Source organism: Parasteatoda tepidariorum, chromosome 6, assembly GCF_982258835.1.
Source record: "Parasteatoda tepidariorum strain Cologne lab strain chromosome 6, Ptep-v5.0, whole genome shotgun sequence".
Classification (NCBI taxonomy): Eukaryota; Metazoa; Arthropoda; class Arachnida; order Araneae; family Theridiidae; genus Parasteatoda; species Parasteatoda tepidariorum.
This window is the reverse complement of record NC_141760.1, coordinates 38,096,252-38,123,723: the sequence shown is the minus strand read 5'-3', so window position 1 is coordinate 38,123,723 and position 27,472 is coordinate 38,096,252. Positions and strand designations below refer to the sequence as shown.

Sequence of the window (27,472 nt, the reverse complement as noted above, 5' to 3'; positions counted from 1 at the left end):
ACGCTAACCTCAACTAGAATAATTCGTATAAGCTGAGATAGCATAGTTCGTAGGGCGTTGGACCTGTGTCCAAGAGATCGTGAGTTTGATCACCTTCTTGGCCGAAAACTCCCCGTGTAGTAAAAGTTGACTGGTGACGTTAAATCTGTCGGTCGGGTCACAAAGTTCGCCATGTTCTCATAACAAATCATACCTCTGGGAGTACGGAATTGATCGTCTTCAGGTCAAAATTACGATCTGTGAATGAATGAATGAATCTATAAACGGGTTGTGACTTGTGCGTCTGAAATCGTATCGTCTTCATGGCTATAGATGGCGCCACTGAAACCAGGAAAGGCACCCTCTGTCCTAAATACGCTTTTTTTCACCAAGCAGGCGTGCTGGCAGTGGCAAGTTGCATTCGAAACAACAACAGCCGGATTATCCGTTAAGAAAAGGGTATATGCGTACATCAATTTACATTGTTTTTCGGAAACTTTTTTTAATACTTAAGAAAATTAAATATTATTGTGTTTTTTTTAGAATAAAAATATTATTCATTAATAGATCGAAACAGTTTATACACATTTTTGGTTCTTTAATACTATTCTAAATATTTATGTGAATACACTTTATTTTTTTCAGTATGGCAAGAAATAATTAAATATAACTTACCGTTTTTAAAACTTGCAGGACAGCAACTATGGATCTAGTTGTTTGACCGAATCGTATTCCTAAATACTAAGAAATATATATATATATATATATATATATATATATATATATATATATATATATATATATATATATATATATATATATATATATATATATATATATATATATATATATATATATATATATATATATATATATATATATATATATATATATATATATATATATATATATATATATATATGTGTATGTATATATATATATACATTTAACTGTAATTAGAAAAAAAAACAGACATGAAACTGTTATATCTTGAAACTAAACGTTTGAATTTTAAACGAACTTAACAAAGAATTGATAATGAAGTATTTTAAGTCATATTCCCCGAAATATATTTTAATCTATGTGTCTGAAGTGTGTGTGTTCTATTACTAAGGAATGCACAGTAATTAAGTAAAGCTAGTAATACATGCATGATTGAAGGAATTATTTTGTTAGTTCAAAAATTATCTCGAGTCAGAGACATTCGGAAATGACTCATTTTTTACAAAAAAATATTTTTCTACTTTTTTTTACTCTTTTTATTTCAATACAACGGAATATCCAAGTTTGAATTATTTTAAAGCTTTTTATATTTGTCATGCATCTGTAGACGCCATCGCTTTTCACCTAAACTACAAACTGCCCATTTTTATAAATGACTTTTCAAGAATTTAAGGGAATCAGACAATTCTAATAACTCCCTTGAAGCAATTTAATGGAGGTTTGATCCTTGGGAATTAAAAGATGTAACTACCTTCTTAAGGCTAAATTTGAATAAGTCACCAAACATTGGATTATTATATAAAATAAAATAAATTATTTTTATCATTCAAAATTCAATTAAATTTTGTTTCCTTCTCAATTAGAGCACATGTTGTAATATTTTTTTAAAAAAACCTCTGTTATCTACAAATCGGCATACTAACATCTCTACATATAAAAATAACAATATTCTTTCAAAATAAATAAAAACTTAACTATTTAGGCAATTGTAAGTGGGGCTGTGGACAAATGTGTGCCAACGAATTTTTAGACGGGACATACACCGAGGAGCCATTACATTATGACCACCCTGCTAATAACATGTAGGACCACCTTTAGCCCTCAAAACTGCTAGCACCCGCCGTGGTATTGATTCCACAAGGTGCTGATAGGTAGTCTGAGGTATCTGGTACCAAGCGCTCACCAACTGGTCCTGCAATTCCCTCACATTGCGAGCAGCACGAATTTGGTTTTCCAAGTAGGATCACAAATGCTCTATTAGATTAAGGTCGGGTGAATTTGGGGACCAAGACATGACTTGAAAGTCACTGGAATGTTCCTCGGACCAATCCATGACAACATGCCCCATGAAAACATTGTTCCTGGGCAAGAAACATGAAAACCTAGTCCATCTCATTGTTATAGATGGTGGGTGGTCATAATGTAATGGCTCTTCGGTGTAAATCAGTAAAGCCGTTTTGGAAAAGTTTCAATATTGGAGTTGCTTCGCCTCATCCAAAACCTACCTTTCATTCTTTAACTTTCTTACCTTTTCCTGCATTTTCAAATTAAGTTTTTCTTGATCCCCTCAAACTTTCGATAGGACTGAGAAAGTCACTTTAAAATTCTTATTCTACTATCAACTAGTCATTTTGTGGTTTGTCTTGAAACGAGAGAACTTGTTGTTTAACTAGATTTAGAACTCAGGGTAAAATATTTTTATAGTCGGAAAGTGGGAATGAACTTATGGGCTAATTGTCGAGAACTTTAATGATTATTTTTGGTGCTAAGCATAGAATCCAACGATAATTATTTGCTGAGAAAATATGAGGTTTTCCAAATCCTGGTCTTTTTTGATTCCCTCTGTTATTTTTTTTTCCATATGAAAAAATGTAGCTCTGCTCTTTCCTGTCATTTCTATCAGTTTCCAGATGCCATGAAGGCCCACAATTATTAAAATTTCAAGTTTATTTCCATCTCTTTCTTTCCTTGACGCAATTCTTCACTAGAATCAAATTTTTAAAATAAAATATTTATTTTAAGTGAAAAAACTCTCATGCTCATTTGTATAGACTAATTATATTCAGCAGGTTCATTTCAGAAATATGTTATATTAGCTATATAGGAGTGGCAAGATCCACCGAAAATGCTAAACTTTAAATTTCTATTTTTTTTGCTTCGTACTGTACTTTTAAATGTACTACTTTAAAATATGTTTTTTTCCTACTTATTTCAAACTTTGCATTTCAATAATCATTATATTTGTCTCAGGAATATTAGAAATATAAGAAAGAATATAAGAAAAATACGAATTATTATAAGGAATTTAAGGAAGCCTCTAATTAAAAATAACCTGTCCACCTATAATTGAAAATTGCTTATTATTTTTAAAAAATTAGAATAACTTTGCTATTTTTGATTTAAAAAAATAGATAAGCATATATAAATTATTCCAGACATTTTTCAGGATTGAAAGAATTCATGAGCTCTTCACATATTCACATTTTTGAACTTTTTGAAGTTTAATCAGATTCATAACTTAATTTCATGCATAACTGTTTAATATAAAGAATTATATTAAAAAAGGGAAAAAAAGTACAATTACCTCATTGACTGAATTTATATTCATATCAAAATAAACTGGTAAAAAGGCGTAAATAGCTATAATGCTTCCAAATATTGCACCAAACATCCAAATCAAATATTGTGTGCCGAACAAATAAGTTTCTGATGGTACTCCAAGGATAGAATTTGCCGACATGTAAGCCGCCATGAGACTTACAGACACAGGAAACATTTTCATTTTCTTGTCTCCCATCAAATACTCATCTATGGTCTTCTGCCTTCCTCCAGTGAACCGAAAATATATTCCTATTGCTGATGAAAAGGCCAACATAATGAGGATGATAATGTAGTCGAGTGCTTGTAGTTTGTTATCCATTTCAAGAGATGATATAATTTACGCATTCAACTATAAGGAAAATATTAAAAATATATATCTATGCAAAACAGTCATTGCTAGCATGTAGTAATAACAAAAATTAAAACAAAAATGCAGACTCAGTACACTATCAAGATATCATTTGCACAACGTTTTTTACATGAAAATTTCTACTAAGTAAGAAAATGTATGAAAATACCAAAGTCAATCAACTTATTTAAGTTTATTATAGACGTTTGACTGGTTATGACACTGGTTAACTCCAGAACTTGTAATTTTGAATCCATTCCAGAAGATAAAGGAAGTTCGAGATCAATCATTGGGACAGATTAGCAATTTTATAACTTACTAATCATAAACTAACTCGCAGACGCCTTTTTAGCGGAACTAACAAGCATTTGTGTAACAAGAAGAACAAATGCACAAAAACCTCCTCAGTTTGCCTAATGACACGCGAATTCTAATCCATAACCCGTCTACCACTGAGGATATTTTTGTGAGCACAGTATTCACTGCAAACTGAGAACAAAATTCGTATCAACCAGCCACCGCTAGATTCGAACCTAAAAATTATAAAAATTATTCAAGGGTAAAAGTCGAATTATTTCCCATAAATAGCGTAATCATTATAGTAAATAATTATTAGCTTCCTAATAATACAACATAACGAAAAAATAATGACGAATAGAACAATACTAATATTATTTCCGTCATACATTAATAATGATATTAAAAAGTTAAGGACATATATTAAGCTACCGAAAAACATTAAAGACATTTAAAAAATAAACGTGCATGTTCATAAAACATTACATAACGTAAATGTTCATAAAACATTATTAACAGGTTCATAAACGTATTTAAAACATTAAAGACATTTAAGAAAAATAAATGTGTAATACGTACATACAAGTCTATAATAGCAAATCTGCAACTGAAAATGCGTTACTAAAAGAAAACAAAAATCAAACCTCGGTAAAAGATTTCTATTGATAGTTTTAAAAAAAGTAAAATAAAAGATAATTCACTGTAATCAAAATGACACGGTAACTAAAAAAATCATTTGACACTGTATGTATCCTAAGCAAACATTCAAATGATTAATGTCATGATTGATATTTATATATTTATGTAATCTTATGGAATCTGGCAATATTACTACTTCAATTTTAAGATATGAAACCTGTTCTCTCTTTTTTTTTTATAAGATCATCATTTTATTTTGCCTCTTTTATACTATGCTGAATAAACAGTTACTTTAACTTTTAGATGTCAGGTTCAGTTAATATTTGTATAACTGAATAATTTTTACAGGTTATGGACTCCAACATATTATGCAAAGTTAAAATACTGAAATATTTGAGTTTGGTGATAGTTAAGCGGGAGTGTTAGAGTTCAGTCAATTAATATTCCAAAAGTCAGCAATTTCAATTAGTTTATTGCAATGGATCAAAGAAAAATCCAAGTGAAGTCATTAAGTGATAAAAGTGATAGGGCGATTTGGAAACACAGAATTAAGTTTGTTTTAACTATCATGCAGAGGCTCTGAAAATTGTTGAAGGAAAGATGCACCAGCCAGAACAGTCTGATCCAACAGCTTCTGAAACTATTAAATATAAGGATAGAAAAGAAAGGATGATCTCCGAGATTTAAATAAGGCAAATAACTGTGCTGTGATGGTGTTAACGAACTCCGTGACAATCAATATTTTTGGCATCAATAATTCTGTGATTCTTTATAGCTCTTCTAAACGAATGAGTATCTTTTTGCTCATTAATCTTAAGCTTTTTAAGAAGAACTTCTATTTCAATTTGAACCTATTAAATTCATTTTCAATGATGTCAGCAATTTAAAGGCACTTTTTCGCCTTTCATTACTGCAGGGTTAATTAGTGCCTTTCTTAATTATTTGGCTTATAAACAATTTTTCTTCCTTTTAAATATTGACACATTAAAATTAATCAATTTTAATTCTCGAAAATAATTAGTAATGACGCAGATATTTTGCATTCATCTTTTGCAAACTAATATCAGTACTTATTTCGACTTAAGTTGCTAAATTAAAAGTAGTATGAAATAATACTGAAATAATGAGAACCTATTATATCAATTTAGGTTCTTGGTATAGATAATGCGGAATTGGTTTTTTACAGCCTTGAAAACGTATATGCATGCTATTATCACCATATAGCACATTCATGGCATCTAATACGCAATCTTTATTTTTTATTTGTTCCACATTATGGCGTGGCTTCATACTATTAAATTTACTATAATATAATTTAAAAATTCAACTCACCAAAATCACGATTAACTATACATATAGTATCATTTAACCTGTAATATTCAGAACTTTCCACAATTTTACCATGGATAAATAAATAACTTCGATAAAATTATATTACATTTTGTTGCGTTTCCATTATTTAAGTTTCTAGAAACACATTTCAAAAGCGTTTCAAGCGTTCAAGCGTTTCAAAAGCGTAAAACTCTAAATATAAGAAAATATATTTATCCTTTAAAATGTGAATTCGATAACGTCATCACTATACATCCCGAAATCATTCACGCTAATTTTACTTGTAAGAATCTAATATAGGATACCAAAAATAAATAGTTAATAAAAACAAGCGATAAAACTAATTGTTGATTAATTAGAGCTGCAAAGCTTGAAAATCGTCTTATCATAAAAAGTCATCAGATCTTATGGAAAACTTGCTACTTGGGATGTAGCGCGAATCGGTGATCAGAGATAGTTTTAAAGAAAACAATTAGGTCCGACGTGTCTTCGAAGGTATTTACACCAAATTTAGTGTGGATCGGTCCAGAATTGCGGATTTGTATACAGTACATACACACATTCATGTATCTAAACATTTTTTCTGTATTTATATTGATTTGAATTAGTTTGATTAGATATAATTTTAATCTTTATATTTTTATGGAAATGTGGATTCGCGTAAGACAAAAAACCTATTTAAAACGGAATATTTCTGTACCAATCAGTTCCCCCTTTAGAGAAAGTTTATTTATTAATAAGTGAAGTTAACGCAACATCGATCTTATTGATCAAAAAAAAATCCTGGTGCAGAGCAGAGAGTTCAAATCTCTTTGAAAGTGATATTTTGCATACCTCTCCCTCCAGTACGTCTTTTTGCTTAAGAGGACACTATACCTAGGGACAAAGCTTTCGTGACAACTTTTCTCACCTATGTAAGTAATATTGAAATTTTAAATACAGAAAAAGTGAGTTTAAATATACCTGGAGTAAATCACGAAGTGTAAATGCTAAAAAAATTCAAAATATCAAAATACAAACAAATTATGGCAGGATTACTTTGGTTTTCGCTGCGAGGAAGTAGTTCTGCAGAAATATGTTTGCATTTTGATATTTTGAAGAAAAAATGGTTTCAACCTTTGAAATTTCAACTTCTACTCTAGGTTTACCTGAACTCCTTTTTTTCAAACTTTAAAATACCGAATGAAACAGAATCCGCCATGAAAAGTGTCTCCTGTGGTATGGAGTCCTCTTAAGACGCATATGGTGCAAGTATAACGCGTTTACTTGCTTGAATTAATCTGTTTATATTAAAGGATATATAGAGGAAAAGATATAGTGGTTTAAAAGAATTAAAATGTATCAATAAATTGTGACAAAAATATGGTTGTGCAATTGCACTGATAAACACAACACCCAAATCGGAAATTGTTTTAATGAATAGCTTCTACTTGATAAAAATTTTAAATACTTGGATTTTTATGTATAGGTGTTTTTTGCGTGTGGAGGTAGGAAAGCACTGTTTGAAGTTGCTGATAAATTTATAAATGCAATATTTCGTCAAGCTATAGAGATGTTCGAGCCAAAAGCTGAACTATATCACTTAACTATTATCATTCAATCAAATGCTGCGATATTGGGGTTGATAGGGAAAAATAACTGTTCATTTTATTTTAAAATTATAAGGTATTCCAAAAGGTAGTTATAGTAACTGATTAACCATTGATAAATTTTAAATAGGTAAATGAAGTGACGCCAGCTTAGACATCTTCATTGCAAAGTGGTTAAAAGTGTATATTATGGACTTTGACGACGTTTGCCACCGATAATTAATCCCGACTATTTTTTCTACTATAAAACACATTAAACATTGTAAGTATCAAAGTAGCTGAGCAGAAAATCTAAGTCAGGTAAGCATAGTTTTTTCACGGTACACGACCGCTTTTACAGATAATTTCTCTCTTGTTTTGCGCTTGTTGAACGCGCTACAGTAAATTAAATATCACTTCATTGGTTTATTTTAAAAGAATGTCGCATAGTATTTTTAGTTCAGTAAAATTCGACTTTTTCTAATTTCTTCTACATAGTCAAATGATGCATTGTTTCTGGTATAATATTCCACGCTTAATTGAATGCAACAACTCACAAAACAATTAGACCAATAGTTTAGTAGTCACAAGGATTTAATGTGCATAATGTACATTTTTTTACTGATTCATGCACCAGACGTTACTATCTAACCAAATGGAGTATTGCTGTCTATAGTTACGTAATTTTTTTACGCTGAATCGAATGAGACTATTCAGGAATTAATTGAATGACTAGTTAATAAAAAGCTAGCTTTTCATGCCTATTGTTATGTAATTTTTTTACGCTGAATCGAATGAGACTGTTCAGGAATTAATTGAATGACTAGTTAATAAAAAGCTAGCTTTTCATGCCTATTGTTACGTAGTTTTTTTTACGCTGAATCGAATGAGACTATTCAGGAATTAATTGAATGACTAGTTAATAAAAAGCTAGCTTTTCATGCCTATTGTTATGTAATTTTTTTACGCTGAATCGAATGAGACTGTTCAGGAATTAATTGAATGACTAGTTAATAAAAAGCTAGCTTTTCATGCCTATTGTTACGTAGTTTTTTTTACGCTGAATCGAATGAGACTATTCAGGAATTAATTGAATGACTAGTTAATAAAAAAGCTAGTTTTTCATGTATGAAGTGCATGATTTTTGACATGTCTCATGCACATTATTTTTGAAATTACTATCCAGGGTCTACCTGAACTTGCAAAGCTTATTTTCCGATGAAATGTTTTATTCTGAATTGAATGAAACCAATTTCGTGATGATTGATTTAAAAGTTGCAAATATTATAAAAGTTATTATAAATATAAAAAGTATAGTTTTGTATTTATAGTCCAGTAAAATTAGGCACTTTCCATGGAAAAATTACTACTTAAGATATTTTTTCTTAGAAATCATTGTTATGTCATTATAAACGATGTCTGAAACCTTCCCATATGTCCCTCCCTTCATCCCCCTTTTTAAATAAAAATGCGGATAGTTTAAGGCGGAAATTGTGCCTTTTATACAAGTTAGTGAGCAGTGAGGCCTACAGGCAAATAATGTACTGTTTTCAATGCATATATTCCGGTAAATCGAAGGAGACCAATCACGAAATAAGACTATAGTTTAGAAATTATAAGGGTTATCTGTACGAGTCTTCTGTACAAGTACAGAATTTTGTACTTGTTCCTAATTTAAGCATCGGATTTTTCTATCTAACGAAGTAAAATATTACTAAATTGTTTAATATGAAACACGGATCAAATAAGCAAATATTTTTAACCCTCTTTTCAAGCATTTTTCAGTTATCAACCATTATTTTTTTAAACTTAATAAAGCTTACTGTGACAAAAGATCTTGGAGGGTAATTTTTCCGATGAAAAAAATTTTTTTTTCGCAGTACTTACTATATCATTACTATTTCTATGTGCACAAGTTTGATAAATGGGAAATGAGTCTATATTTTGTAGTACTTGATTATATAACAATTTTAATCTCTATACCAAATCTCTGTACTATAAGGGAAAGTGTTATAGCAATTTTCTTTTTTTTGCTGAGAACATGATTTGGGCTCTTTACACGGCTCTCTTTACTTGCGGTTCAGGATGATATTTTCAAGTAAAATATTTTATTTAAAAAAATTTTCCACTTGGACTTGTTCTTTTGTTGTATTGCTCTTCCAACACTCGTTTTTCGTCATTAGGGAAACATGATACGAATATTCGATGATCAAAAACTGAGCAATTATACTGTTGTGGGCAGTTGGAATACTGAAAAATCGAATGATCGACTTCAGTAGGGAGCACCGGAAAATTATATTTAGTGGCTCTACCAAAAGGGGCGGATCTATAAAATTTTTCCTAGGGAGGGTCATAGACTCAGATCCCCCCCGCCATACACAATAAATTTTTTTTATAAAGCAAGTTTTTTTTTAATATTTTTTTTGAAAAAAAAAACTGGGGTTTTTAATGCTAGTCTTCTCATTTATTTTTTTCATGATGAACAATAGAACAATAAATAAATAATTCAAGCAATCAAAATCTCTAAATATTAAATGTTTTAAATATTTAAAAGATCTTTAGATGTTTAAAAATAATTTTAAATGTTTGAGTAAAATGCGTTTAAATGCTTCAAAATGAATATTTTATTTCTTTTGCAAACTATTAAAAAAAATTATTATTTTTATTTTATTTTTCAGTTTGGGGGGATCATGACCCCTATGACCTCCCCCCCCCAGCTGGATCCGCCACTGTCTACCAAATATACGGAAAATAAAAAATGCGTCTGCCGGAGGCAAAATAATTAATATGAATTGATAAGTGCTTGTACGAGTTTTTTTTTTTTTTTTTTTGCTTTTTATTATTTTTTGCTTTTTTGTATTTCAAATTAAATGCGTAATCCAATTCCAAAGCTTAAAACCTGTCAATAGGAGTTCTCAAAGTATTCAGACTGTGTGTGAGAATCGAACATTCAGATGAATGCTGCTGAGGACGGTTTGTATTATCTTGAATACCGAAGCGGGGGTGCCAGCCCCTCCGCAGAGGATCAAAATTGTGATGGCATGTCTTCGGATCATCCTCCGGGATTTTTCCCAGACCGTCGCCAATAGCCCATTGTGCAGCTCTAGTGCGACATAAATTAACAACAATAACAACAACAATATTATCTTGAAAACCGTTTAGCAGGCGTAATAATTTATTTAAATTACACTCATTAAAATTATTGAATAGCTGTTTATTGAAGTTACACTCATTACTTTACCGATTTGTTGCAACGTGTTAAATTGAATCAGGTTTCCGTACAAAAATATTATTCAATCAAGTTTTGAGAGAGTTCAATTTGCAAGAGAATATGGTTTTAAAAGTTATGAAAGTGTAAAAGAGTGCACGTGAACATTAATTATATTCAAATGCCTGATAGGGTTGTGTTGAAGACCCTCGAAAAGTGCGCGATTGAACCGCGTACAGTTCAATTGGTAACTGTCTTCAGTGCATGCGAATCTCAAAACGGATTTATTTCCTGCAGTGATCGAGATGGCCTAAGCAAGGATGTTACGTTTGCTATCCACGATGGTAAATCCCAAGTGCCCGTCGTGAATCCTAGTAGCGTAAAATTACAATTAAAGAAAAATCGTGTTATCTTGCGAGGAAATTTGGTATCTGAAAATAGTTACAATTCAATGTTTAAAGAAGATGCGGTTTCAACCCCAGCCGTTTTATTAGCAAAAGAAATTGTGCGAAATCCTATCGATAGAGAATGTGTTAAAATTGGACCATCAATAAATAAGGAACAGCAGCAAATTTTATGCGATTTGTTAAATGAATTTAGGCTGTGTTTTGCTTTAAAACAAGATGAACTAGGATGCATTAATAATACTATAATGCGTATCATTGAGACACCAGGTAGTAAACCTGTTTCTCGTTCACCCTACCGAGCTTCGAACTACGAGAGACAAGTTTTAAGAGAAATCGTTCAAGAATTAAAAGATCAGGGTGTTATTCGTGACAGTTCTTCTGAATACAGTAGCCCTGTTTTGCTTGTATCTAAGAAAACTGGTGATCATCGTATGGTAATTGATTACAGACATTTAAATTCACAAACTATTAAGGATAAATTTCCATTACCCTGCATCGATGATTTGCTTGAAAGACTGTCTGGTTTTAGTTTATTCAGCATCCTTGATGCATGTCAAGGATTTAATCAGATAGCAATGGATGAAGAATCCTCACGAAAGGCAGCTTTTACAACTCCTGATGGACATTATGAGCCTACACGTTTGTTTTTTGGCTTATCGAATGGACCACCTATTTTTCAGCGAGCGATGTCATTAGCTTTGGGTGATTTGCTTTGGAACGGTGTATCATGTTATATTGACGATATATTCTTCGGTTCGATCGGCTTTGATGATATGATAGTGAAGCTTCGACAAGTACTTGAAAAGTTGCTAAAAGCTGGGGTAACACTGAAGCTATCTAAATGTGAATTCGGAATGTCAGATATTGAGTATTTGGGATTTGTAATTGATAAAAATGGAATACGACCAGGTCCAAGAAAACTTGCTGCCATTGCTGAATACCCCGCTCCTAAGACCAAAGATGAATTGCGTCGTTTTCTTGGCTTAACAAGTTTCTTTCGCCGATTTATAACACGATATGCTTCAATTGCTGAACCCCTCACAAGGATGCTAAAGAAAAATTCATCGTTCACATGGACTGATGATCAAAATGATGCTTTTGAAAACTTACGTTCTAAATTAGTATCGAGACCAGTGTTGAAACTATTTGTTCCACGCGATGAAACTGAATTACACACTGATGCAAGCTCTGTTGGATTAGCTGGAATGCTCTTGCAACGAAATAAGTCTAGTGCTTTTCAGTTAGTTTATTCCGTAAGTCGCCGAACAACTCCTGAAGAAGAAAAGTATCATTCAAGTCGTTTAGAACTGATAGCTGCGGTATGGTCAATGACTAGACTTCGTCCTTTGTTGTTGGGTTTGCAATTTACATTAGTCACCGATTGTTCAGCAATAACATACTTGAATACGCAAAAGAACATTAAGCCCCAGGTAGCGAGATGGACTGAACTGTTGAGCGAATTTAATTATAATGTTAAACACCGAGATGGTACTAAAATGGCTCATGTAGATGCCCTTAGTCGTTCACCAGTCGAAGAAAGAATTTGCACACCATTGCATGAAATAGACATTACGAGTCCTGTAGAACTAATAAGAGAGCCTACGGTATTTTACATTTCTACTGAAGAAGACAGGGTAGCCCTCATACAAGCTCAAGATCAAGATTTGCAAAAAATTGTATTTTCCTTAAGAAAAATAAAGACAAATAGATCACTAGAAGAAAAACAACTAGCCGATAATTTCGAGTTGATTAACGGAATACTTTATCGCCTCCATTATGAATCAGGTGATAGAAACAAGACACGAAAGTTGTTTGTAATGCCAAAATCAATGAGAAAGTATCTTGTTGTTCGTTTCCACGACTTTTCTGGTCATTTTGGAGTTGAGAAAGTAATTCAAATGATATGTCAACAGTTTTGGTTTCCTCGTATGGCAAGTTATATCAAGCAGCATATACGACACTGCGTCATATGTGCATTTACAAAAGTACCAGGTGGGAAAGCTCAAGGTAAACTTAATGCCATTCCACCTGGTAGTCGCCCATTTGAAGTTGTGCATATGGATTTCCTTGGCCCATTTGTAACAAGTTCAGCTCGCAACAAGGAGCTTTTGGTTTTTGTCGACAATATGACTAAGTTTGTGCGCCTTCGTCCATGTCCTAGTTGCTCAACTAAAAGCGTTTTGAAGTACCTCGATGAATTTACTGGTGATTTTGGTTCTCCGAGGCGAATCATTACAGACAGAGGGAGCTGCTTCACGTCCTCGGAGTTTGAAGGCTATTGTAAGCAATTAGGAATCAAGCATACATTAAATTCCAGTCAAAGACCACAAGCTAATGGACAAGTTGAACGCATCAATCGTATACTTATTCCAATGATACAAGGATTGGGATAAAATATTACCAGAAGTACAACGGTGTATTAACTGGTCTCCGAGTAAGTCGACTGGAAAACCTCCTTTTGAACTCTTGTATGGATACACGCCAGTAAAGCCTGGATATTTTCCTCAAGATCTACTACCAACATCAAATGACTACGTAAATCCAACAAAACTGCAAAGAGATGCCCAGGAACGTATTATCATTGCACAGGAAAAGATGAAAAGGAATTATGACAAACATCGATGTCATGCATTTAAGTACAATATAGGTGATGTTGTGGTCGTAAGACGATTACCTGAACAAACTGCCTTATCTAACACTAAAACCCAAGTTAAGTACAGAGGTCCTTTAACAGTCATCAAAATATTACCATCCGACACTTATCAAGTTACTGATTTACGCGTAGTTGGACAAGGAAGAAGAAGGCAACATAATTATACGACTACCGCCCACGCTTCGCAAATGAAACTATTTCATCTGGTCAACGACGAAGATCTGTCTGATGATGGGGACAATATTACTGGAAGTAAGGAAAACTTCATTGCTTGTGAACCCATAAACGACAACAACAGTACAAATCAATGCAATGACGATCCAAATAAAAATTTAAGCCAAGATAACAGTAGACCAAAGAGATGTAAAAAAGTGCCGCATTACTTGAAGGATTATAAGTTGTTTTGAAGGGACGAGGTCGTCCAAAAGTCAGGATGGTCGAGTGTAAAAGAGTGCACGTGAACATTAATTATATTCTTATTGCATATTTAGTATTCCATGTTTTGGCAAAAGCAGTTCTTGTGTACGATTTAGATTTTGAGTTTTTAGAATAACGGTGTGTGTAAATTTTAATAAAAGTATTGCTTTGTTTTTCTTTTAAAAGTTGTTTCTTACAAAAGTAATTGAAAAGCTATTTATTGAAGTTACACTTAAAACTTGCCGATTTGCTGAACCATGTTAAATTGAATCAGGTTTCCGTACAAGGATATTATGCAACCAAATTTGCAATTGTTCAATTTGCAAGATTCAATTTTCAAGAGAATATGGTTTTAAAAGCTATTGAATAGCTGTTTATTGAAGTTGCACTCGTAACTTGCCGATTTGCTGAAGGTATTAAATTGAATCAGGTTTCCATACAAAGATGTTATGCAATTAAGTTTGAAACAGCTCAATTTTTAATAGAATATGGTTCCTGGTTTTATGATTTTTAAACGGCTCAACTTGGCTTAAATATCAAACGGACTACACGTAGAAACAAATTCTGGAAAATCACCGTACCTTATGATAATGTCATTACTGGTAAAAACAAAATCATAATTCTTGTTAATAACACCAAACTATACGATGTTTAAACCATTTATTTGGTATTTATCAGATGGTAACGGCTCACCGGAAATATTCAGGTATCCAAAATTATAGTTCTTAGTACTACACATTTAGTAAATAATACAAAACTGAAAAGTAAATTAAACCAAATACCCATGTTTTAAGATATTATGATAAAAAAAACTAACTGTTATCCCATTTTCAGTATTTGTCACATAATATAAAACTTTAGTTTAATGTTATTTTACCAAAATCATAACGAAAGTACATCAGTAAAAATTACCGAGTTTTTTTGTGTTCTCATAGGGCAAGAAACACGTTGAATTTTGCATATTCTGGTAGTTTTGACAATATATTTTATCCAGTTAAGTTTTGAAGTGAACCACAAAAGTGATGCTTCAGGCTTCAATATTTAGAAATTATTATAACTTAATCAGTTTAAAATTAAGTACACGTATATTAATTGTAATTATTTAGGACACAAAATGAAAGTATTTATTCATTTGTTTCTTTTACTGAAATAAATAACACGTAACTATTTTTTTACTGCTACTCTACATAAAAATGCATTCTTTTTATAATTAGCATGTAGTAAACAGTAGAATAAAAATTAGCAGATTTCAGAAATAAAAATGCATCACTAATTATATGCCAGATAAATCGTAAAATAATTATTAAATCCTTGTTCTTAAATAAATCTTGAATTTTTACATATAATAAAGAAAATATGAAAAATTTCATTTATAGGTACTTACTTATTAGGCACTAAATGTGTTCAATTTAGATTGATTATTGGTTTATAAAATTATCCTATATGTTTATCCCAATGACAATGGATGATAATTTTGAGTTAGAAAAAACATTAGTTTCTTTTATTTACTATACGTTTACTAAAAAATAATTCCTATGAATAAACTAAGAGATATGTTTTTTTCTAACTTACATTTACAAGTTATACACTTACAAAGAAGCATAAATTCTGATTACAGCACCCGCATTCGAAAACGAGTAGCAAGAATATTTATTTATACAGCAGGTTGAAAACAGCTGTCAAGAAAAACGACTCTAGAATCATTACCTCACATCCGTGTTACTCACACTCATTTTATAACGTATGAATGCATTCATATATGGTGAAAATTGTTCTCTCTTGGATAAAATTATTTGTATATGCATTTCAGAATAAACATCACTTACTACAATGCAATGTATATGTATGCTACTATATAATTCGGAACATTAATTCGGAATGCTTATTCCCTGACATCACAGTTTTCTATTGGAAAAACTTTGTAGGGTTCTTTCATGTTGGTTTAATCAATAAATATTTAAAAAAGAATGCTACTAACAGTTTTTTTTTTAAATTTTCACTGAAAAATTGTCACCATAGGCAATATTTTAGTTTAGCCCTACTAAGATAATTATTGGTGCTCAATAGACTGGAATGCAAATAAAACTTACAATTTATTTTTATTTATTTATTTTGATATCCTTTTGCGTCCTACTATATTGTTTTTTTTTTCTCATTTGTCTTTAGACTTAAGTTCTTTTTCATAGGTTATTGAAACGACCCATACTTTTACATAGGTTTTGTGTTCTTAAGGTTCATTTTAGGATCTTAAAGTGTTAGAGGTAAGAAAATTTTCAGAAAACATTTAGAAAGCTAAAAAAAAGTTTAAAAAGAAAAATTAATAAAAAAATCTCGAACAATAATTTTTTTGCCGATTGTTTATTATGAATATATATTTTTTTAGATATTATAACTATATTAATTGTTTGCTATGAATAAATATTTCTTTTGCTTATTGCTTACTATGAATATTTAATTTGGATCACTACTTACGCCATTTTTTTCGAACCTTTTATAATACTCAGTGCCTTTTAGGCTAGATGGAAAATAAAATTTATGAATCATTTAATATATTTTTTTATTATGTTTGTTTTTGTTTCGTTTTCATTTAAGGCCCAAGTTTTATTCTTAAGTAATGCTTAGTAATACTTAGTGCCTTTCAGACAAGACAAATAAATTTTATGAACCATTTTGTATTTTTTTATGTTGATTTCTTTTTCATTTGCTTTTGAAGTGTCGTAAACTAATGGGTAATATTGCTTAGTGCTCTTTAGGCTGGAAAGAATATATAATTTATGAACCATATCATAAATATTTGTTTAGATGTTTTTTTTCTTCTCATTTACATTTAAGGCCCAAGCTTTTATCTGTAAATAAATGCCTAGTAATGCTTAGTTGTAATGGAGAGTTAATTCGTAGCAACAGATGACACTACCTGTCTATCCGCACAAACAAAAACAATAGTCTTCGTTTTGACTCCTACCAACTGAGATGACGCAAGAAGAGACACCCGAACCTCTTCTCTGGTCCCCGTTTTACCCAATCAGTTTGGGTAAAACTTCAAGTTACTTTCTATTTTAGTTGTTATGTTGTTACTCATTATTTTATTTTATTTTATAACCGTTCTCAAACAGCAGACCCAATTTTTGGGTTTACGACTACCAATGTTCAACTTCGTAGCCTTGTAATTTTAAACCCAATCCAGAAGACAAGGGAACTTCTGGATCAAGTTTCGGGAGAATTTTGCTTTCGTGGAGGACTTTTTGATGGAACTTACCCGAATTTGCGTTACATGGAGAGGAAGACCACGAGAACCTCCCGCGGTTAGCCTGACGGCAAGGAGACTCTAACCCATGATCCGTCTACCACTGAGAATATTTCACGTCAGCACTGTGGTCGGTGCAAGCCGGATGCGGAATTCGTATTGACCAGTCATCGCCGGGATTGAACCCCGGTTCACCTCATAGGAAGGCGCACGCTCCATCCCCTGAGCCATCACGGCTCCTGTTACTCATTATTGTAAAATGGATGAGTGAATGTATAATTAAAATACTGAGCTCTTCTTGAGGGCGTTTCCAATCATCCTCTTGTGTCCTTACATAGTGCCTTTTAGGCTGGCATGAAAATAGACCCGTTTAACATATATTTATTTTAATGTCGTTTTTTTTTTCATTTGCTCTTAGGGCCCAAATTTTTATTCGTTAATCCAAGTTTTATAAAATAACCATCAGGCTGGGAGAATAATTTATATTGAATTTGAAAAAAATTCAGAGAAGCAATATTCTCTTTTTAAACAGTTTAAACTTTTTTAAGTAATAACAGTGTAAGTATTGCAGTTAATGTGCATTCTCTTTAAAATTTCTCGAATGTTAACCATAATTATCGGTATACAAGCAAATTTATCGCAACCTTTTACTTTTTCGGTTCGACTGTCGACAGTCTGCTCCTCTGAATTGACGTCATAAACTGTGCACATTGCGTGTCGGTAAACAATGTTCAGATTGTTTTATTTAAGTGTTGCATAACAAAATATCTGGAAATTTTGCAAGTATTATAAATAAAAATGAAATTTACGATAATTCCAAAAATTAATAGTTATTAAATTTAGTTTGATTAGATAAATTTTGAAACAAAGCTAACAAACTTCTGCGTTTATTTTCTGCCTTATATGAACACACGCTGGCTAAATGCATCGTTAGTAAGTGTAAAAGGAGTTCAAATGATTCCTATTTTTTCTCAACCTGAACCATAGTATCAGTAATTAACAATAGTGAAGGCCATTTTCATTATATGATTTGATTTCAGCATTTCTGAACTTAAAGAGAGAAGATAATCAAATACCACTCTTTACAGAGCCTTTATTTTCTTGAATATATTTATCGAAAAGCAAAAAAGCTTATTCTAACTTTGAAAATCAAGCTAAGGTCGTTACCACCAGGCAAGTTAAATAACCCCTCTACAACCCGTTACATGAGATTTGACTGATAATTATTAACTATTTCGATTATTCAGTATATTTTCGATTAGTGAAAAAAAAATGTAGAAAACTAAAAAAAAACTTAAATAACTAAAAACTAAGTAGAAAAGAATTAAACCATTTTCAGTGAAACTGTAGCTTAATAATTATATCGTATCAATTATATCATAGTAACGTAACATATCAATCAGACTTAAAAAGAAAACCCAGTGTATGTCACAACCTGGAAAGTAATTCTAGATAGGAAAATTAAAAGAACATTGATTTTTTAAATTATTCAAATGTACCTAAATTTTTTTATGCATTTAGTTAACGTGTATGGTATGAGAAAAAGCTCAGGATTACTTTGCAAAAATCAATTAGAAATCCATATAAGACACACTGTTATAAATTTCTTTCTAAAATTACGGTAAAATGAACGACAGCAGTCTGTCCATTCGATTAACAATAAAGTTTACAGTTGAGAAAATTTCTTTACCTTTACGGATTTAAAACCGTTTACAACAAACACGGTTAAAAAACCATGGCAACAAAACTAAACGGTTGTGCTACTGTATACACCTAATATAGTTAATTAACCAGGTCTAAAGAATTTAATTGCTTCATAACCGTACAGTTTAGTATTGTTTAATAACCCTAAATATAATAATGCATTATTAGTAGATCTGAAATAATTAGTTACGTTTTTTGATATTTTCTAGGTTGTTAGGCATAAATAGAGTGGAAAAAAAATTGGGAAATGAAAATGAAATGGTGCAAGTCCTAACAGGTATAACAGCCCTAACATGGTATTCCTGTAAGAAATGAAAATAAATTGTAATGGTTAAAAGTTGAGAGTTACGCAGTATTTGCTAAATGTTTAAATGCATCAATGCTTAAATGCATTAGTTAAAGTTAAGGCTAGTTTAAGGTTAATTTAAGTTAAGGTAAAGAAGGTGTTTGAAATCAATTAGTTAAAATTTAACGAACTGTTTGTTAATTTTTCTTCTAACTTCCTCTATATTTGCCCCAGACACAAATGGGATGTGTAATTTAAATAGATGTCAATTGATTTTCAACAAAGTTGTAATTTTCACTTATTATAAGCTATAGAAATTTAAAATGTCTACAGAATGAAAAATTTATAGCAGTTTCCTTATAAAAACAATACTATTAGCTTTCAGGGTTCCTGAAAACGCATGTAAATGCATTGGCACTTAAAGAAAGATTATCTATTAATTAGATTCATAGTTGCAGCTGAGACACGATTGCGAAGAAGTCTGCCGTTAATTTAATAACTAATAAATTGCAGAAAATATATCATTACTTTGGCAAGGCTTTTTATCTAGCTTTAATAGCTTCTATTTCCCGTAATTTAATGAAATTGCTGAAGAACAGTTCGATTTCATTCGTTTTGAAATCCTGCTTTGTTATTTTCGTGTGTTTAACTCTTTTTAAGTTTCAGATTTACATTTAAAAGCTATATGACAAAAAGACAATAAATAGTAATAGAGGGCATCATGTTGAATACACAGTAAAAAATTTCTGAACAAAATACAGTATAGGTACCAGCACTTTGGGTGCAAGATCCGTAAAATCCATTTTACAGTCAAATATTATACCTTAATTTTTACAGTAATATTTATTTAATTAGTGTGATTCAGTAATTTTACGGTGATTATTGCTGTAAAAAATACGGAATATAAATTTTTTTATTCCGTAACATGCTCCGGTAAAAAGCATTTTTTTTATTAAAAAGTACCGGAACCCTGAGTGTGGGTACTTTTTACAGGAATTTTTATATTGCATCTACCGTAGGTTTTGGTCGTGTACCGTAGGTTTTGATCATGAACATGGAGAGTAGACTAGTAAAAAAGTACGATAATAATATACATCTTTTTAAATGCATTTCTTTCCAGTCATTTTTGTTATCACATGAAAAGGCAGCAAAATAAACTTGTAGGGTGTTCTCAAAGCTTGCAATTCAAATAAGTGGAAGAAGATCCAAAATAGTTGATGAAAAGATTATAAGAAAAACTTGAAACTGCTTAAAAGTGCAGGAGTTTCGACAGAAAATTGACAGAAAGGCATAAAATTAAGTTCTTGATGCTTTTACTTCTGAGAATTGGAATCTAAAACTTTTATATATGCTTAAATATGCCATATTATATGTTACTTCAAATAAAGAATGGAAAATATTATTCAAAATAAAAAGTAAAATGTAATGCCTTTTTGAACTCTTCAAATCTTGCTCATAAGACAACTTATTTAAAGATCAAAATTAAAAATCAAAAAACTTAAGCTTTAATTAGGCAATTTATTTCTAACGATGGCTCATTAAAATATTTCTGCTGATTTTGAAAAATAAATTAATTTAGTATATTAGATGAAATAAAATTTTATTTCAACACTTTTCTTTTTGTTTATAAGTATGCTTGCTTTCTGTTTTTGATGTATCCATAAACTAAAACTGAATAAAATAAGCTGAAGTATTCGTTGGGATGAAAACGCACTGTTACAATTGCTTAGAATATTTTATCAGAAAAATGTATTTCTTTATTTATGAAACTGGTCATTTTATTTTGATAATAAGATTTTAATTGATTTGATTTTTTTTAATTGTGATCATTTTGTTTATAAGCTGCAACAGCTCTAAACAGCTAATAAGCTTTAAACATTTGTTACAACTATTTTACCAGTACCACCAACCTGCAAAATATGTTAAAGGTTTATTTTACCAGAGCCATTATGAGTATGAAAAATAAAATAGGTTATAAAATATAGTACATTTGTTAATGCAAAGAATAAGGGTATAGTGATTTTATTATTTGTAATAAAAAATTTGTTAATTAAAATAAATAATCCCAAGAAACTTAAATCGTAAGATATTACCTAATTAAAACTTCATTCGCTTCAAAAATACATAAATAGGATATAACAGTCGACATGTTTCAAGTGCCAAAAGACAGACGCCTATTTTCAAGACTTGCCAGATGCGAATGAGAAGAAGAAAGAGTGATTTGAATTTACTTCCTTTAATCTCAGTTCAGAATAAATGCTTCAAGATTATTAATTCTCTAAATATAAATAATTCAAGTGTAACAACTACCAATATATATATACAAGAATTAATCTAATACCATTTTGCCATAATGTATTTTTTCGGATTGTAATTTATTTACACAACAATAAATTAATATGAAAATTAAAAACTAATGTGTCTTAAAGGAGACCAACTGAAATATATGAGATTCCCCACTTTACAAAAAAAATTTCATGAAAGCAGTTTTTTTAATTAGCACCTAAATTATATAATAAATTACCATTTCAGTTGCAAAATATCCAAATACTCGTATATTCTTCTTTTAAGCGTGCTTTGTTTCAGTTTGTTACGAACATCGACGATTTAGATCTCTATTTTTCACTTTAAAGAAAGCATTTGATTTTTTATACCAGTCGTGTGCCTATCCAAATGAAATTCTTATGTTACCTTTGTTATGTTTTTATATAGTTTCATGTATTTTTTTTCCTTTCTTAGTCGCCTGAACAGGATTTTCCTCTTGGCGACGAATTCTTTGTATTTATGTGTTCGTTTTTGTTCCAAATAAAGTTTTTGTTTGCTGTTAAAAGAAAATGTAAAACGGAAACACGCCTACGAAAAATGGAAAATTAAAGGTGAGAAACAAAACCAGAAAAACCGAAGAAGCCGAGAGTGAAAAAGAAACAAAAGCAGAACAAAACACAGTGGCCGAGAAGGGCAACTCAGGGTAAAATGCATTTCCATGTTATAGTTATTGTAGTTCATTTACGTCGCACTAGAGCTGCACAATGGGCTATTGGCGACGGTCTGGGAAACATCACGAAGACATGCCATCACAATTTTGATCCTCTGCAGAGGGGATGGCACCCCCGCTTCGGTAGCCCGACGACATGCACGCGAAGTCGAGCACTTTACGGTAGAACAGTTTAACGAGGACCCATACCGCACACCCTCGGTCCCTACGCAGACTGATCCAAGTGGTCACCCACCAGCACACTGACCATAGCCAGTGATGCTTGACTTCGGTGATCTGTCCATGTTATGGAGAGGTAATACTTATGCAGAGAAGTTCCCCTTGTTAACGTCGTTAACAAAGGAAACTGATTCTCTTGTTAACGACATTAGTTCTTCAACACCTCTCCATCAAGTGCTTTTTTTTCAGCGCCTGAAAAAAAAATATCGACTGTTGTTTCCTATTTATATATTTTTTTAAGTGAATGTAGTTTTTAATCAGGTAATATATAAATTGTTATTATTTTTTTTAATCAGAGTAACTGTTATACACAAAAAGTATATATTTAAATTATTTTCTAATTTTAATTTTATATATTAAAACAAACAATAACAAAGGGCAATACAAAAAATTGTGAACACATAAGGTGGATCTGGAACTTGAACACGGATATTGGACTTCTTGCATATCACAAAACATGAAACAATTACTTTGAATTCATTTCTTTCATCTCTACCTGAAAATAAAAGAAACTATCTTCAGTCTCGTTGTTCTATTAAATTTATTTAAAATCTAATCTAATTAAAATTAATTCAGTTAAAAAAAATATTTATCTATCAAACCACAATCTTAAATGATAGCTCAAAATTATATATAGCATCAACCATTTAAACTATTTTTAATACTATTATGACAGGTTTAAATGGTCTACAAGGATGCCTCATAGATAATGGTAACACGCGATGTTTCGATTATATTCAATATTGATGTATGTCTTATACATTCAGTATTTATTCACATCTATTATATTCAATGTTGATACATTATTATTGTTGTTATAGTCAATTGTACGTAATTACACAGAAAAATATTATTTTTCATATAAATGGCAATTCTTCAAAACTGTTATGCACTTATAGAAATTACATTAAAAAATATCATTCGACACCACTATTACAAATGCATTCAACTCCATATATTTAACTTTATATCATGAAATTTGCTTGTTTGCTCCATGCATTTCACTTGCATTTATAAAATTTATATTTATGCCCAAAGCATTTCACTATAGTTAGAAGAAATTTGTTTATCCGCCCTATGCTTTCCCATTTAGCTAATAAAACTTGCTTGTTAGTTAAAGTGGTGCACCGCTTTATGATTTTTAAAATGAACTAAATTTCAAATTAAGCAATAAATATATGGCCTTGAGAATTACACAGATATAAAATAATCTGAAGGAAAAAATTAACATCATGTTTTCAATGCATTTTAAAAGAATTATACACTAATTTTAAGAATGTAAATAAATTCTTACATCTGCGCCTTTACTTCCTTTCGTTATTTTCGTTAATTTTTTTGAACTGTTAAAATATAGCTTTCGAATAAAAGGACTAAAATATTCAGGTTTAATATCTTTAGACTCATCAAGAAGACCTGGAAAGAAAAAATAAATATGAAACTTATTTGCATGATAATTATTGTTCATGCATAATTGATTCTCATACATCCATTATAAAAATGTGTTACAAGCAAATAAACAAATAAAAAAGGATTTTAAAAAATAAAAATAAATGAATAAAGTAAAGGAAAAGGTTAAAGTATGAAACTTTAAAGCAAAGAAAAAAAATTAATAAAATACAAAAAATACATTATGGAGAAAAAATGAAATTTATGACCTACATGTAACAAAACTTGCAATGTAGCCAACTATAAAAACTGATAGAGTGCCAATCAGAGGAAACCACAAATAGGAGATCTTATACACAGGAAATATATACCTTTAAAAAAGCGAATATCATATAAATGAAGAATTAGTTAAAGAATTAATAATTGATTTATTAATTATAATTAAGAACAATAAAAAATAAATAGTATTTAATATTACAACCAATGCTTATACTGCCCCAAAACGACCGCATAAATTCTGCACAGCCAGATTCCTCGTTGGGAGTACATAAAAACTGCCCAAAGAAGCGTTTCTGTACGATCTATAATTTACGAGAAAAATACGAAAAACAAAGTATGACGTCACTATCGGTGCGAGAAAAAAACATTTTATTGGACTTATCAACAACAGTATTCGCAAATCTTTCCAGACGATAATGTTTAAAATCTTAAAATCTTACATCTGCTTTAAATTGTGCATAGTATACTGCTGTTCATATGTTTAATAATGTGTTTTTTCTTGCACCGACAGTAACATCATACTTTGTTTTTCGTATTTTTCTCGTAAATTATAGATCGTACAGAAACGCTTCTTTGGGCAGTTTTTATGTACTCCCAACGAGGAATCCAGCTGTGCAGAGTTTATGCTGTCGTTTTGGGACACCCTGTATAATATTGGAAGTTTTTATTTTCTGATTGCAGGCAATGTGTAATGCATAAAAAAGAAGCAGAATTTTTATTCAATAAAGAAAACACTCCTTAATTATTGTGAAATGAAATATCGCAAGGTACATGAGGAAAAAGCTAAGTAGAAAATATGATAAAAACATGCACTCCAGTGTAAACCGGTATTATATTTTATTTATCCATACTTTTGTTAAGAAATACTACACGTATGAAATAAATGTTCACAGTTAAATTAATTGTTTGTTTGAATTTCAAATTTAAAGAATTTCCTTCTTTAAATTTGAAATTTCCAAATATTTAAATATTTAATTTCCAAATATTTGATTCCAAATATTTAATTTTTGCGTGTTATTACTGTGTTTTTTATTGTAAGTTTCTTTTATTTTATTTTTTTATAGTAATGACTAAATTTGAAACATTTTTCTGTGTTTCTTTGATCTTAAATGTATGTCCTTCCAATATTTTATTAAAAATAATTGCCTACAATTTCTAGAATTTGAGAAAAAAAGAAATTATGGTTTTAAGAGAATATAATGCATTAATTAATACTAATATGCTGCGCCCCATGTTCGCTAACTCTCGCCAACCCACGAAAATTGCTACGCAATCTTATATGGTTTTCTTCGCAAACCAAGCTTGCTTCGCTCGCTACTAACTTAGGTACATTGCAAATGCACAAAATTCTAAGAATTCAAAACAATCATTCAAATCCATATAACAACTTTTTTTTAAAAAAAAATTGCATATTTTTAGTAAATACTAAGTCATTAAAATAAATTTGAATTCAAATAAATGACATGTAATTCGTTAAACTTATTAGAAATGTGCCATAGTATAAAATCTTAAAGTGTAATAGCACGACTGAGACTCATTTTTCAATGAATAACTAATAACAATAATAAAACAAATAAATTCGTGATATAAATCAAAAATCGTCAAATAAATTCGTATTATATAAATTCGTGAAAAAAAGCGCTCTGGACAAAATACTAAAATAGAGATCTATCGACAAAGACTACTTACTTCTGCCTACCTTAATAGTATGAGATTGACGCAGCTGATAATGCTCTGTCTGGTTATTTCAGTTTCCGTTTTTAAAAGCGCTATATGTTGAGCCACCTCAGCTAGATTTGAAAATTTGACAATTATAGCGGCAATCATTGGTCGATTTCCTAGAGTTGCCATTCGGGGAGTTGTAATGAGGTTTTTTTTGTCACCGTGTAAGAGAAATATTTATATAGATATTAATTAAATAAAATTTAATGTTTCAGTTTTGGAGTGATGTGCCTCAAATACAAATATGGGTATATTAGGCATCGTATTTGCTTGAAAAAATCAACAAAAAGTTTAAGGATCACTTAATATTAAATCACAAAGTGTAAAATGACTTATCACTAAGTTGAACTTCCCTAACCTCTATTTTTCTTTGTGTTTTGAAACACTTCTTAGTGAGAAGGAAGTAAATTTAAAATAAGAATCAAAACTGCAGTATTCCCATCAATTTTTTCAAGCTTTTGATTTGTCAGAAATAGAAAGTCCTCTTTTCTTTCTCCCGTACACTGTTAAAAAATTCCATGATTTTTTACAAAATTTCTCTGCATGTTTGACTGTTTAAAGTTGTTTTGACAAAACCGTTTTTATCTTATTTCCAGCCTAGTCACAAACGTATTAAAACCACCTGTTCAAATTCTAGCTTTTGCCATACAGCTTTGTTTACTATTTAATAACTATTTTTTTTACATTATTTTACGATTGCATTATTTACTTGCTCTTATTTTTGTGCAACTATTTGACATCGTAAAAATAAAACCGCGATTTCATTTCTATTTTCTAATTGATATCCGAATTGATTATTATATTTCTTTAGATATAATTCTTTGATTAGTTAAGTTGCCAGACATTTTTATACAGGTGGATCACACTTACATATTATTTCAATTAGTAAAACAATTTAAGATAAAAAAAGTATTAGATTTGCCTTCTTACTGTGACCCTAGGGCTGCTGTAAAAATTTTATGCCAAAAAGTTTTTTTTCTTCTTGCATACCAGTAATCACTAGCATAATGTGTATTTTTTCGTATCTTTAAAGTTAACAATGATCATTTTTTAAGAATTATATAATGTTGAAGCTTGAAGTGTGTGTTTCTATGATATTTATTATTTAATAATATTTTAAAATTAAAATATTGTATTGCGCTATTTTTAGACCTATTTTTAAATTCAATTATTGCATTGTTTATTTTTCAAATGCTGTGAAATGCTATTATTGCATTGTTTTGCATTTGAAAATTATACAATAGAATAATTGCACCATCTTTTTAAAAAAATATTTTTCAACGAAACTCTTTAACCTTTTTTTTTCAATAAATGTTTTGCAATGCAAATTTTATTGTTTGACTTCTTGAAAAATTTAATAGTAACCAATTAGCAATAAGAATAATAGTAATAATAAGCAATAAGAATAATAGGAATATTAATAATAAGAATAAGAATAATAGGAATATTAATAATAAGAATAAG

The 27,472-nt window shown here is 30.5% G+C and overlaps 2 protein-coding genes across 7 annotated transcripts in view; both read right to left on the bottom strand.

Moving 5' to 3' along the window:
* The window catches only part of LOC107444064 (sodium-coupled monocarboxylate transporter 1), a 36,498-nt gene extending 20,702 nt beyond the window's left edge, over positions 1-15,796 (bottom strand). Inside the window, exons 1-4 of one of the 3 annotated variants that reach the window (XM_087165677.1) lie at positions 15,558-15,678; positions 4,529-4,570; positions 3,287-3,652; positions 655-720 (exon numbers count right to left, since the gene is read on the bottom strand). In XM_087165677.1, coding sequence (XP_087021803.1) covers positions 655-720; positions 3,287-3,622 — 402 coding nt within the window. In that variant the 5' untranslated portion in view covers positions 3,623-3,652; positions 4,529-4,570; positions 15,558-15,678. Of the gene's footprint in view, positions 1-654; positions 721-3,286; positions 3,653-4,528; positions 4,571-15,557 lie in introns of all 3 variants that reach the window. The other 2 variants (XM_087165676.1, XM_087165678.1) reach the window with 2 other exon arrangements.
* Positions 15,797-22,945: 7,149 nt separating this feature from the next.
* LOC107444075 (putative sodium-dependent multivitamin transporter) overlaps positions 22,946-27,472 on the bottom strand; it is a 29,666-nt gene continuing 25,139 nt past the window's right edge. For all 4 annotated transcript variants that reach the window (XM_071178814.2, XM_071178813.2, XM_016058150.5 and 1 more), the window contains exons 11-13: positions 24,281-24,378; positions 23,916-24,034; positions 22,946-23,117 (exon numbers count right to left, since the gene is read on the bottom strand). In XM_071178814.2, coding sequence (XP_071034915.2) covers positions 23,088-23,117; positions 23,916-24,034; positions 24,281-24,378 — 247 coding nt within the window. In that variant the 3' untranslated portion in view covers positions 22,946-23,087. The remainder of the gene's footprint in view (positions 23,118-23,915; positions 24,035-24,280; positions 24,379-27,472) is intronic.